Genomic DNA, 13317 nt, shown 5'->3' on the forward strand with positions numbered 1-13317 from the left:
TGCTGCCTTCAAGCTCACTCGAGCGAATCTTATCAGTATAACTGGGGGTTTCCCTTTACGGGGTGGCAAGCGATGCATGCTTTCAACGTCACAGTCAGATAGTGTCTGCAGGTCAAGCCTCTTCGCAAGGTCGTTAACTCGTGACAGGGTATCCTCTTTTTCAATAAACGGCATGCCATGAATTTCCAGATTCTGGCGGCGACTATATTGCTGAAGGTCATTTAGTTCTAGGTTTAGCTTGCGAATTTCTTTTTCGTCAAAATTTTGTTCCACAGCTTCTACTCTGTTGCGGAGGCTTTCTATGTCTCTATCGTGCCTTGCGCTGATTTCAAGAAGCTTGTCATGCGTATCTGACATGTGCTGAATGGATTGTTCAATGTTGGTGACTGTTTGCTTTAATTCTGTAAGGTCATCGACCTTAGTTGTCAAGTGCGCCAAGCATTTGTTAATTTCCGCAAGTTGCTGGCTCAAGGCTTCCGTTAAAGCTGATTGATCAGCGTTATTATTCATCTGAGTGTTCCTAGATGAAGGCACACGGCAAGTCTGACATTTTAAGGCTTTCTTTGCCTCTTTCCCTTTCTTTTTATAGGTACGTTCACTTATTCCGATACATTCTCCGATGTGATAGCATTGCCGGCATTCTGCACATGTTATGACATCCTCATCTTCAGAAAAGTATTGTTTACAGGATTCACATACGTCACTCATTGCAGCACTTGTCTAGTCACAAAATACAAAACTCGAGGACAGCAGTAGCAGCAGGAGCAGTTGCAAGCGATAAATAACGTACCAAAACTAACCAACCTGCGCATGGGCAAGAAGACAGTTAGGACCGTGCTCCGCTGAACCGTCTGCTGCCACTGCTGCCCGAAATGTGGTTGAGTCCCACGATGCGACCGAGTATATAAAGGGCGGGGGGCGTATCACCAGCTGGTCCGTCAAGTGCCCGCGCAGCGCTGTGGTGGATATGCGGATAGTACCAACTTTCCTTGGTTTCAGTTGGTCATTCCCGGGGCAATGCAGGCTGGTATGGATGCGCGGATGACGTCCACTTTGCGGGGTTTCTGCGCATGGGCAAGAAGACAGTTAGGACCGTGCTCCGCTGAACCGTCTGCTGCCACTGCTGCCCGAAATGTGGTTGAGTCCCACGATGCGACCGAGTATATAAAGGGCGGGGGGCGTATCACCAGCTGGTCCGTCAAGTGCCCGCGCAGCGCTGTGGTGGATATGCGGATAGTACCAACTTTCCTTGGTTTCAGTTGGTCATTCCCGGGGCAATGCAGGCTGGTATGGATGCGCAGATGACGTCCACTTTGCGGGGTTTCTGCGCATGGGCAAGAAGACAGTTAGGACCGTGCTCCGCTGAACCGTCTGCTGCCACTGCTGCCCGAAATGTGGTGAAATATAAATAATTATTATATTTAAATATAAATAATTATTCATAAATGACCATGCAAGTGGCTTTAACATCTGTTGCATCTGTGTCATTGTATTCCCTGTCATCATGATGATCTTCATTAAAGCAGTATGGAAACATAGTGGAAATTCTGTAAAATTTGCAGTAATGTAAATAAATTTTCGGTATTGTGATAAACATTGTTCCTTGTTCTAACTATAAAAAACATGATGCCTATGTAAGCACTATCATTTTCTTCACTTTTTTATGTTATCAGGTTCAATTCTTAAGAAATTTTCTATTTATTTTTCCTAATCAGATGTTTAGATATGCATGGTGTGCCTATAGATACTTCTATGCAAAATAAATTACAATAAGTAATTTCATGTGTTAGTGTTCAATTGTACACCATCAAAGGCACACTTTTTATACGGCGTCGGAATGTCATTTAAAGCAGATTTAATTTTTTGTGCACCTCGTATAGTATTCATCGGCATCACAGTTGCAATTTTTTTTAAATGTGCTGGATTGGGGTGCTGTGGTTGTAAGAGGAGCTTTGATTCTGTTGAGGCAATGTGATGATCTGCTTCACTCCAGTTTCATGTAGTGTACGACACACACTGAATAACCTTTGTATTATCTCAATTTTTTACAGCATCCTTGTCATCTGCATCTCTGAAGCAGTCTTCTCCATTTGCATTTGTACGAGGTCAACTTCATTCCTGCCAACAGTGCACCTATGTGACCCTGGACAAGTCAGCTATGAACATACACCTTCAGAACCATAATAGCAAGCCCTTCTTTGAGTGCCACCTGTGTCCAGGTACATTCACTCGCATTTCCGAGTTTGAATTGCACGTGCTCACCCACAAACAATGGCGCCCCTCTTTCTCTGGCCACTGTAATGCAGACTTTTCCCAGAAAAGTACTCTCAGTGACCACATGCTCACTCACACAGGAAAGCGTCCGTTTCATTGTGACCACTGCAGTGCATCATTTATGAAGAAAGCCATCCTCATTGCGCATGTCCGCTGTCACACAGGAGAGCGACCTTTCTGTTGTGACCACTGCAATGCATCCTTTAGGCAGAGAGCTCACCTCGTGAAACACCGCCGCACTCACACAGGAGAGCGTCCATATTCCTGTGCACACTGCAGTGCATCGTTTACGGATAAAACCCACCTCACTGTGCACATGCGCTCTCACACAGGAGAGCGTCCGTTTTGCTGTGTTCACTGCAATGCATCATTTACGCGCAAATATACCCTTATGGAGCACATTCGCATTCACACAGGAGAGCGTCCCTTTATTTGTCCCCACTGCAATGAATCGTTTATGTTCAAACGCGAATTTAATGGGCACATACGCATTCACACAGGAGAGCCATTTCGCTGTGTCCACTGCAATGAATCTTTTAAGCACAAATATTCCCTCACGGTGCACATTCGCATTCACACAGGAGAGCGTCCCTTTTCCTGTCTCCACTGCAATGAATCGTTTATGTTCAAACGCAAACTCAATGAGCACATGCGCCTTCACACAGGAGAGGGTTCCTTCTGCTGTGTCTACTGCAATGCACTCTTTACACAGAAATCTTGCCTTGTGAAACACATCCGCACTCACACAGGAGAGCGTTCCTTTACCTGTGTCCACTGCAATGCATCTTTTCCGCGCAATTCCAACCTTGTGGAACACATCCGCATTCACACAGGAGAGCGTCCCTTTACTTGTTCCCACTGCAATAAATCGTTTATGTTCAAACGCGAATTCAATGAGCACATTCGCATTCACACAGGTGCCTTTACCTGTGTCCGCTGCAATGCATCTTTTTCGCGCAAATATTCCCTCACACAGCACATTCGCATTCACACAGGAGAGCGCCCCTTCTCTTGTGTCCACTGCAATGCATTCTTTACACGGAAATCCAACCTTGTGGAACACATCCGCATTCACACAGGAGAGCGTCCCTTTACCTGCGTTCACTGCAACGCATCATTTATGACTAAAAGTCACCTTAATGAGCATACACGCAATCATACAGGAGAGCGCCCCTTTTCATGTGTCCACTGCAATGCATGTTTTTTGAGAAAAACTCATCTGAAGACACACCTCCGAACTCACGCAAAATAGCATTTCACTGCAATGAATGGTTAGCAAAAACACTTCCTCGCTGAACACATGCGTCCTCGTACACAGAGCGCCACTTCTCGTGTTCACTACAGTGTATTTTTTTGCGGCAAGAGAACTTCATGATGAACATCCGCAACCACACAAAAGAGCGTCTGTTTTGCTGCGTGCACTGTAATGTGTCTCTTTTGTATAGAACAAGCCTTGTGAAACACATCCGCGCTCACACATGGTAGCGTCCCTACTCTTGTGTCTGTTGCAATGCATATCTTTCACAAAAACACCACCTCACATACCACATGTCCTGGCCACGTTCATAGAAGCCGTAAATATGGGAGAAGCAAAGGGCAGTTGCAGCAGAATGCAGAGTGGCAGTTAAAGCTGACAATTAACAGTTAATAATGATATCTGGGGCTTCTCGTCCCGAAACCACCATATGTATATGAGAGACGTTGTAGCGGAGGGCTCTGGAAATTTCGACCACCTGGAGGTTCTTTAACATGCACCAAAATCTGAGCACACAGGACTCCAACATCTTCGCCTTCATTGAAGATGGAGCCGCTCCAGCCGTGACCTTGGGTGTAGCAGTTGAATGCCACAACAACTAGAGCACAATGGTGGAGCAAAGGTGTCAGATAAAGTTTTGAGTTAAAGGTGAGGGGACTGTAGGACCGTGATAAGAAGTGGTAGAGCAGCAGATTTAGTTTTATTTATTTTGTGCGTTAAGCTGGAAAAGGCATGTTAGCCACGTTGCTGCATTTGCTCCGGCACGCAGCATTGCTTTTATAACACTCAGTCGAAGTGTACAACCGGATCAGCCTTGACTTTACAGACACTGCAGTGCCCACACATAACTTTGCGAAGTGCCTGCTGCACCCTGGCGTGCATTGTGAAACGGTGGGATTGCCCGCGACCTTTCGTCACTGTCAGGCTTGCTTCTGGTAGCTCTCGAAAGCGGCTGGGCCTGTGGCACGCGAAAACGTGGCTTACGTCAGGGTAAGCGGGTGCCCAAACTGCATCTTCAATGAAATCTGTCGCATTGACACACCTTCGGCCATTTCCGCGCTAATCATTTAAAACGAGCTCGTACGTAGAACCACGCCCGAAGAGCAACCGGTTCCACTGAAAGCGCACAGGGGACAGGCGGATTTCTGTCTCATCGGCACTAAGTTGGCGTGTCACCACGGATGTCTTTCTTATGGTTGCAAATCCCACTACACATAGCTGTAAGTTTAGATAGTTGTATGCTCACTGAGTTTGCCTTTGCCTCTATGACTATTGTTTAATTTTGTTTAAATATATCTTGTTGTTGGTATTTGGGGCGAGGGCTTGAGCCCTCACATACGCACGAAAGTGGCGTCCCTGTGGCGAGTTTTTTTTATTTGCCAAGTGTACTTTCCTATCACAGGTCAAACAGGCGACGATTCGCCGAAAGTTGTGTAAGGGCGGAGCATCGAGAGAATAAGAAGCAGCCCCGCTGTTCTGCCAGACTTTCTGAATTGGGCTTAAGGTGTTAGGCACCGTCTGCTCTGCTGAATACCATAGGGTAACCCTACAGACATTTCATTTCCAAAGTGCTTTCTTTCTTTTTCATAACTTTTATGTCTGTAACTATGTACTATACTCTGTACAGTCTGTAAATATAAATTTTTCTCAGCCCTACGAAAACTTCTTCAGTGTTTTTACTTCCTCTTCAAGCGACCAGTGAGTCAATCGCTGCTATTTGCATAGCGGCAGTACGTCACTTCCTCCCACTTTGCTATACCACCTCGAGTGATGTGTCTCGGGTGCCGAGGGGGAGAGTTGGGTTTACAACATCAAAAGAATTTGAATTCTACTTTGACAGTTAAACTTTGGTGGAAGGTTAAGAAAATTGCTTAGTTCGCCATTTCTCAAAAGGAGAATGGCACAATGCAGAGGTAGTGGAGTGGAAGAAAAAATAGAACCTTAGAGGTTTTCAGTTATATTGCCACTGCTGCTGTTTGTCTAATGAGATGAAAAGGCATAGCAGTCCGGTAGTCAGTGTTCTGGGCATTCGTTTAATGCAGAGATGGATTCTTGTTTTTCCTAACTTTTTTACTGCCATTACCCTTTTGGTCAACAACACTGAATGTGTTTTATGGGTCGCTGCAATATCTGTATTTTTATTTGAAACCACTACTGCATGAATATTCGTACCAATGAGCACCAGCTAGTGTTAACTCTGCCTAAAAATGGATGAGCGGCCCCAGGTACTCAGAATCATAACTGTGCATATAGAATTTGAAGCAGGTCCTTTGATACTTTAAATAGACATTGACCACCGACCCTCACATAAAAATGAGACGTTTCAATCCCACACTGGAGGCTTGTTCACGATGAAAAATTATTGTACATATGGTCCTGTTATGCATCCGTTAAGATATGAACTATGCAAGGTGGATGTTTGTAAAGTAAGTTGCCATTTTATTAACAGTGCATGTCATTGTCTGGGTCGTTGTAGTTCAAGGTAAGGCAAAGTGTAGTTTGGCATTTTTCTGTTATCTTTGCCCTATGACAGTGGATTTAGTGGGATAGCCTCTGTGTGTTCGGCCAGTGCGTTCGATAGAACATTTTTGTTTCTGACATCATTCATGTGCTGCTCGAGTCTTTACTGAAAGTTGCCTGACCTTTGCTGATGCAACTAGCACTGTAGTCTTTACACAAAATGCTGTAGACCAGGAGTCGGTAACCTTCAGCTCGTGTGGCAGTGTTATGGGGCCTGGGCACGGCATCGAACCCCATTCCCCCCTTTTCCTTAGCACTATACCTGAAGGTGTACCTGGCAGTTTTGACCTAAACGAATATTTGGCTTGTAACGCATGTTTGATTGCAACTTTGTGACATGGTTGCTGAAAATAACCATGATTTCTTATGCTCCCCCTTGCACATGTGTGCCCTCTCCCTCTCGTGCACTCTTTCTCTCGCCTCACAATGTCAACGGGAGCAGCATCTGCTAGCGAGTTTCTTGGCTGAAAACAAAAAAAATCAGTACCCAAGCACTCCGTACAAATGGTTAAGCAATGAAAGATGAAGCAATCGGCCCCGGTGTCAAGCATTGTGTTCAATAAGTTATATGGTACAGGTACAGGAGTACTCAAACATTATACTATATGCCGATGACACTATTGTGTTCTTCTCAGGATGAGAATAGCACATCTTCGAACAAGCCAACAGCTGGCTACAATGATTAGATAACGGGCTTGATGCAAATAAACTTCAATTAAGCGTAAGTAAAACAAAATACTTGCTCTAAATCTAAAGCAGTGAACACGACTTGTCATCTTTAGCTGCCGTCAAAAAGTAAATATTCTACAGTCAATCACGGTGAAATTCCTGGGAGTTATATTCCATGAGAACATGTCCTGTCACCACATATAGATTCTCTCAAAAGTAGTAATGCCCGCACTGTAGGTGCATTAGACAGGCTGCGATATTTGCTACCCATTAGAGTGATGCACCATATGGACAACGCACTTATACATTCCAGTTTAACATAATGTATTCTAGTTTAGTCAAATACTACACGGTTTGGTCCAATGCATTCTTCTGTTGCATTATCGGGGCCATGTGGCCTGTTGGTGCACTAAATCTGCAGATATACATTGAAGCCGGTAGCGAGTTCCTGTCCTCGAGGACTTGCACGTGGACACGGTTTTGGGAGCTGATTACCTCTTGTCAGGTGAAGTTCAGCTCACTATGAGTGGTGGCCGATTGAAGCTCCACTGCTTGAGACCGAGCATCCTCTCGTCTCAACTACTACACAATACAATTTAGGATCACTTCGAATACTTTAAGACCCTGAGCTATGTGCAATAGAAAACTTTGGAGGTATGGTGAGCACCAAAACATATTCCAAAAGTAATATATGGAAGGTACCCAAACGTCATAGATATAAGCTATTCCTTGAAATTGTGTGGCAATTTCAATCTCACAAACATTCCTTTCAGAGTTATTTCAGCGTGAAAACAACAGGCTATAATTTCAGAAATGGTTTTGTGTCTATATCACATACTACAACAAAATACGGGGAACGAAAACTTGCTGTTAAAACTCCTAGCCTTCTCAATGACTATGCCTTAATTATAGATCTCCTTTATTTTGGAATCAGGAAGCAATAAAAAAAGTATTACTTTCAGAGGACTAAAATAATCAAAGAAGAATGTAGTTCCGTGTCAATGTTACCTGTTGTTTTGGTTTTTCTTTTTTCTCTCCCCACATGTCGGGGTTCGTACAAATTTCCAAAGCGAAATTTCAAGGATATTCAAGGAATTTTCAGGACGTGTCACAGGTTTTTCAAAAACTAAAAGTAGCACGTAATGGTAAAATATTTTTACTTCAAAATTTTCTAAATTGACTTACTTTTATTGCACTTATATAGTAGTATACACACATTGCAATTGTAACAAACATGTCTATAGTCTGCACTTTAGCTTCCCTAATTCATATTGCTATAGCACACCACAACAAGGGCACAAAAGAGAGACACACACAGCCTTATTTCGGCGCGCTATATCCGTATAAATAACGAACCCCAACCAACTATAGCCCGGCAACGTGGCTTAGATTCACAGCTCGCACAATAGGGAAGCAGCCAGCACCAAATAGCATAATGAGTCTCACTTCGTTTGTTCCTGGTTTGATGGAGTAAAACTATAGTTCCTGTTGAGTTTGGGAAAGTGAATGCATACCGACTCACGCCAAATACCTGTTTCGGGAATGGGGAGTTTGTCAGGTCTTTGCTGATCTGCACCTGCCAAGTTCAAGGATTCTGAATCTGGAAGATTTCCGCAACGGGAAGAGGGAGAGTGGTTTCGCACTGAGTTGTTTTTACCCTTTCTTTCTTGCTCTAAAAAGCGGCAGAAAAAATAAGGAGAGTGGGGGTCAGTAAACAACGGTGTAGCGCAGTCTCATACCGGCCTGGAGTGGCTGAACACCCAATGGTAGGGTTTCCCAACAACTGTAAAAGGTGCGAGTCTCAAAGGAGGGTGAACATGCTTGTATCTCCCGAAATTTCGCGTCATTAAAACAACGAGCGAAATCTATTTCTGTCGAAAGAACTCGCATATATCTTCCTGGGACACTTGAACGAATGGTACGGCGCCGCTAGCCACCGGGAAAGCGCGGGTCGAAGCTTCGCTCAAGGCCAAGTTACAAAGTATATATAGGCAGTGTACCCAGACAGTGCCTTCGACAGGAACAACGTTACTGGACTCTTTGGACCGGAACGCCAAAACGCTTTTAGCGTTTTTTACACCTTTGTTAATTCTACCACTGCATTAGCCACGTGTCCTCGGCTAATAGAGTTTTGCATTAACGCTTGCAGGCGTTGCGGGAATAGCTTTTGCCCTCCTGCAATTCAGTAGACTGTACTACAAACACGGGGGAAGGAAAGGTAGGAGAGGGCATGCCCAGCCGGCGCGCTACGTTAAAAATGTGGCGGAAATGACATCATGGCGGTTATATTCACTGGGCACAATGGCGGTGTTACTATGGTTACATATTGCGCAATGGAGCTGGTCTAGCAGGGAGCGACCGCGGCTTGCGGCGGCGCTTGTGCCTCCCCAGGTCTCGTGCTGAGCCATGGCAGACAATATCCGTGCTCTGCGCCGCGTTATTGGTTACGCAGTGTTCTCCTGGCAGTTACTGTACTCTTAGCAACGTTTACAAATCATTTTTTCCATCACGGGGTATCAACAGTGCGTAGAACGAGTGCATATTCATGTGTCGTGCGGCGGATGACGCGAATGAAGCAATTAGTGTTAAGCGAAATTACGTTGGGCACCATGTCGAAGCGGAACGATGACGAACACCTTGCAGGTCAGTGATGGTTGGGCAGTGCTCCTGCTTGTGACAACGGACGACGCTGTTGAGCCCAGCAAGACGCGATGAGGACCATGTGCACATACATACGTAGTTTCGGGTTGTGTGTGTACAGTAACAACTTGCATTAAAACACCTTTTCTGTTCCACTTCGTATACTCTCCCTCAGCATTGCATGTAATTTCAACGTAACAGCAACCCCGTTCAAGTGTCACTTGCACCGTGCTCAAAGTAACCACGGTCGCAGAATGCTGACGCCGGTGAGTTTCACGCGGAACACAGACACAGTGGCCGGATTCTGCGTCGGCCACGTGGCGGAATGAAACGGTAGAAGGCGCAGTTGCTGAATTGATGACGTGAAAACACTCACCGTTGTCAGTGCATCTAGCGCGCGTTTTCTTGTACTTGCTTCGTTGTCGGTGAGCTGTTACTCCCTGTTCATACTCGGACGAAATGATTTCGGCGAAGGTGTCACGCTGGCCCAGAGTGTTGAACCCCGTTCCATTAGTTTCGGATTGTCACGACACGCGCGCTGCGCAGCTCACGTGCACTCCGAGCCAGGGAGAGATTCGTGCCTTCTATACTTCTGCTTTACATTCGGATGTAAACAAGAGAGGAGAATTTGCCCAGTTTGGTTTTGGGATGTTAAACCCCATATATTAATCAATCATCAATAATAATTTGCCCAGTCAATATGGCCGACTTCCGGCTTCATCGCAGCTTCACAACGAGTGACGTCAGGGCCTCTCCTACCTTTCCTTAATCCGTGACTAGAAAGGTTGAGTTACAGTGCACTAGAAGCCTCTTCTAGTACATTAGTTGAGTGGCGCGGCCGCCGCTCAACTTCTGACGCGTGGCGCATGGAAAAAATAGAGGGCGCTGAGAGCGAAGTTCAGTTCGGACTGGCACAGTGGATGGACGTGTTGTTTGAGTGCTCCCGATCAACTGCGCAGATAAGTGGTTTTGCATGTTTCGAGCTTGCTTTTATAATTAATAAGGCAGGAGTTGAAACCTCTGAAGCGCTATTAAATTGAAGGCTTTCACGGGGGTCAGCCACCAAGTATTTCCTAGTTTGTGGGTGTGTGTGATTGTGTTTTTTTCTCTTGCCACCCGGGGGGCGGCAGGGGTCACGTACACCGAACACGCAAGTTTATGTAGTAGAGCTTCGTAACATCCGGATTCGGTTCGTCATCTGAATGCACCATTAGAAAACGGCCAACGTCGGAGCTGCGGTAGGAGTGCCATTTAAGTTGGGTCGTTCTTAAATAATTTTTTTACGTTTCTTCTGTGCTACAAAAATAAGGTAAAAAGTTTTAAAAAGTCGTAAACGTAATTATGATTTACTGTATTGTTAATTCAGAAATTTAAAAAGGTGCCGGGCCTTTTGGTCAGGGGTGGTACTTACTATGGTTCTATATTTCACTATCTGTGACCACCCAATTCAACGGGAACAGCCACCTAACATCATCATATCTAAGGCGTGCTTTTTAAATGTTTGCGACTATGCGTTAGTATGAGCAGTGGTATGAGTTGGGCTCCCACAGTCTCTTGTGGGTTCACAATCACTGACGAAGTGTCGGTTATAGTGACATTTCATATCTGGATGAAATGTTTATAGCTTTTCGACGGTCATTATGTGATCATCAAAAAAAAAAGCCCGTGTATTTCTAAAGATCGCGTATTTGCGCTACAGGAAATATTTAAAAAGAAGGAAGCATGAACTCAATTTCAGGCATTAAATTTACAACGTAGTTCAGCTGCATTGTGGAGGACACAATGAAGTAGCATTGCTACGCCACTACAAGGGGCTACGGGGGTGTAACAGCTTGGGCTAGTTGGGAGGGCATGACGATAGTTATAGCGCGGGAACAAAAGGACGACACAGAGACAAGAAGGTCCTTCGTGTCCTTCTTGTCTCTGTGTCGTCATTTTGTTATCACGCTCTAACTAACGTCATGCTATGGGGGTGGCAGACCGGGAACGTGTCATACCCTTCCTCCTCGTCTCAATGTGTGTTTCTACCATGAAATACATTGCACAAAATCACACATACTCGACCACATATACCTGCCCAGACCCCATGTCAAGGACGTGCGCCCTCCGCTCCTGAAAGAAGTTTCTGCCTACGCCTCTGACACCATGTGTGAAAATGCGGAGCTGCCGCTACAGCGACTCTTACGATCATGTCGTGGTTTTAGATGCGGAAGCATCTTATACTTGCGCCTTGTAGTGCGCCGTCCGCACCGCTTCTCAAACATTCGACAGCTGACGCGCGCGCATGCGCCGTCGCGCCGTCGCCCACCATCTGTGCCGCGCGCGCTTCTCCTTCGAGAACATTCGACAGCTGACAGCGCATGCGCCGTCGCGCCGTCGCCATCTGTGCCGCGCGCGCGCTTCTCCTTCGAGAACATTCGACAGCTGACAGCGCATGCGCCGTCGCGCTGTATATATACTCAAGGTCGGCGCTCGCTCGCTCAGTTGCCGCTCGTCCGTTGGTTTGTACGGCGCGTCGACGTCCGAAGTCGCCGTGAAATGAATGCCAACGAATCCACAAACACAATGATCGACGTCCCTTCGACCAGCGCCGCCCTTTCGCATACGTGTGTACGTGTTCACTCATTTAACACCCCCTCCTACAACCACGTTAACCAATTTAGCCATCGACCCAAGTAAGTCGCAATTTAACACACCATTTCACAACCACGTTAACCAATTTAGCCATCGACCCAAGTAAGTCGCACTTTAACACCCCGTTAACCAATTATATGCTCCGCATCCTCCTCAGTGTTCTCCCGAGGGAAGCTGCGGGCAATTATTTGCACCTGAAATACCACAGGCTAATATGCATTCAATGATGCACCATGCGATTGCGACGTCACTCTTGAAGCTTTTAAAGACGTGCTATTGTTAGTGATAACAAAGTCAAGTCACCATGCATCGCTCGTCATAGAGATGAAGGAATAAACTGCGATAGGTACTTGAACAAATAATGCTTTGTTATAGCAATAACATCAGTGGTTTCAGTTTTTCAGTTCCTGGGATGAAATATTCACAGGAACTCACCGACTTATGATGTGTGTCGTTGATGAAATGTTGATGTCTTGTCCGAAGATCTTTTCGAACCAAAAAAGTTCATTAGAGTTAGAGAGAAAAGAAGCGCTGTATAAGGAAATCGTTTTACTGGATAGCTTACCTAACATAACATTTAACAGTCTCAACGTTGCATTCTTGGCCGATCCCCCAAAATGGGTACGTGTTATGTATCTAGGGAAGCAAAGCAAAGGGATAGGTAAAGAGTGTGCATGCGAACTCACGGACTTTTGATGTGTGTCGTTGATGAAATGTTGATGCTGTGCCCGAAGATCTTTTCGAACCAAAATAAAAAGAAGTTCATTAGAGTTGGAGGAAAAGGAAGCGCCGTAAAAGGAAATCGTTTTACGGGGTAGCTTACCTAAAATAACATTTACCAGTCTCTACGTGGCATTCTCCAGGCAGTAGGAGATTATGGCATCGGCACTAGAAACGCCAGAGGAGAGCTGCTAGTAGAATTCACAGAACGCAATAATTCGCGGATTTTGAATACCTTCTACCGAAAACAAGAAAACCGCAAGTGGACATGGAGGAGTCCTAATGGCGAAAAAAAGAACGAAATAGACTTTATAATGACTGTACACCCAGGAATCGTGCAGGACGTGGAAGGGGTTGGCAAGGTACGATGCAGTGACCATAGAATGGTACGGTCTCGAATTCGCCTAGACTTGAAGAAGAAACGACAGAAACTGACACGCAAGAAGCCAATCAATGAGCTAGCACTGAGAGGGAAAATACAGGAATTCAGAGTGTCGCTGCAGAACAGGTACTTGGCTCTTAGTGAGGAAACCAACCTTAGCGTAGATACAATGAATGATAATCTGACGAGTATCATTACGGAGTGTGTAGTGGAAGTTGGAGGC

At 45.4% G+C, this 13317-nt stretch overlaps 2 protein-coding genes across 2 annotated transcripts in view; both read left to right on the forward strand.

Annotated features, from left to right (window-relative positions):
- The window catches only part of LOC142804060 (uncharacterized), a 57844-nt gene extending 52653 nt beyond the window's left edge, over positions 1–5191 (forward strand). The window contains exons 4-5 of the mRNA XM_075890577.1: positions 2052–2219; positions 4932–5191. Of these exons, the coding sequence (XP_075746692.1) occupies positions 2052–2219; positions 4932–4966 (203 nt within the window). The 3' untranslated portion in view covers positions 4967–5191. The remainder of the gene's footprint in view (positions 1–2051; positions 2220–4931) is intronic.
- LOC142804058 (uncharacterized) lies at positions 2229–3952 on the forward strand. The gene has a single exon (XM_075890575.1). The coding sequence runs from the start codon at positions 2339–2341 to the stop codon at positions 3524–3526; it is 1188 nt and encodes a 395-aa protein (XP_075746690.1). The 5' UTR covers positions 2229–2338; the 3' UTR covers positions 3527–3952.
- Positions 5192–13317: the final 8126 nt, after the last annotated feature.

This window comes from Rhipicephalus microplus, chromosome 3 (assembly GCF_043290135.1).
Source record: "Rhipicephalus microplus isolate Deutch F79 chromosome 3, USDA_Rmic, whole genome shotgun sequence".
In the NCBI taxonomy this organism is placed as follows: Eukaryota; Metazoa; Arthropoda; class Arachnida; order Ixodida; family Ixodidae; genus Rhipicephalus; species Rhipicephalus microplus.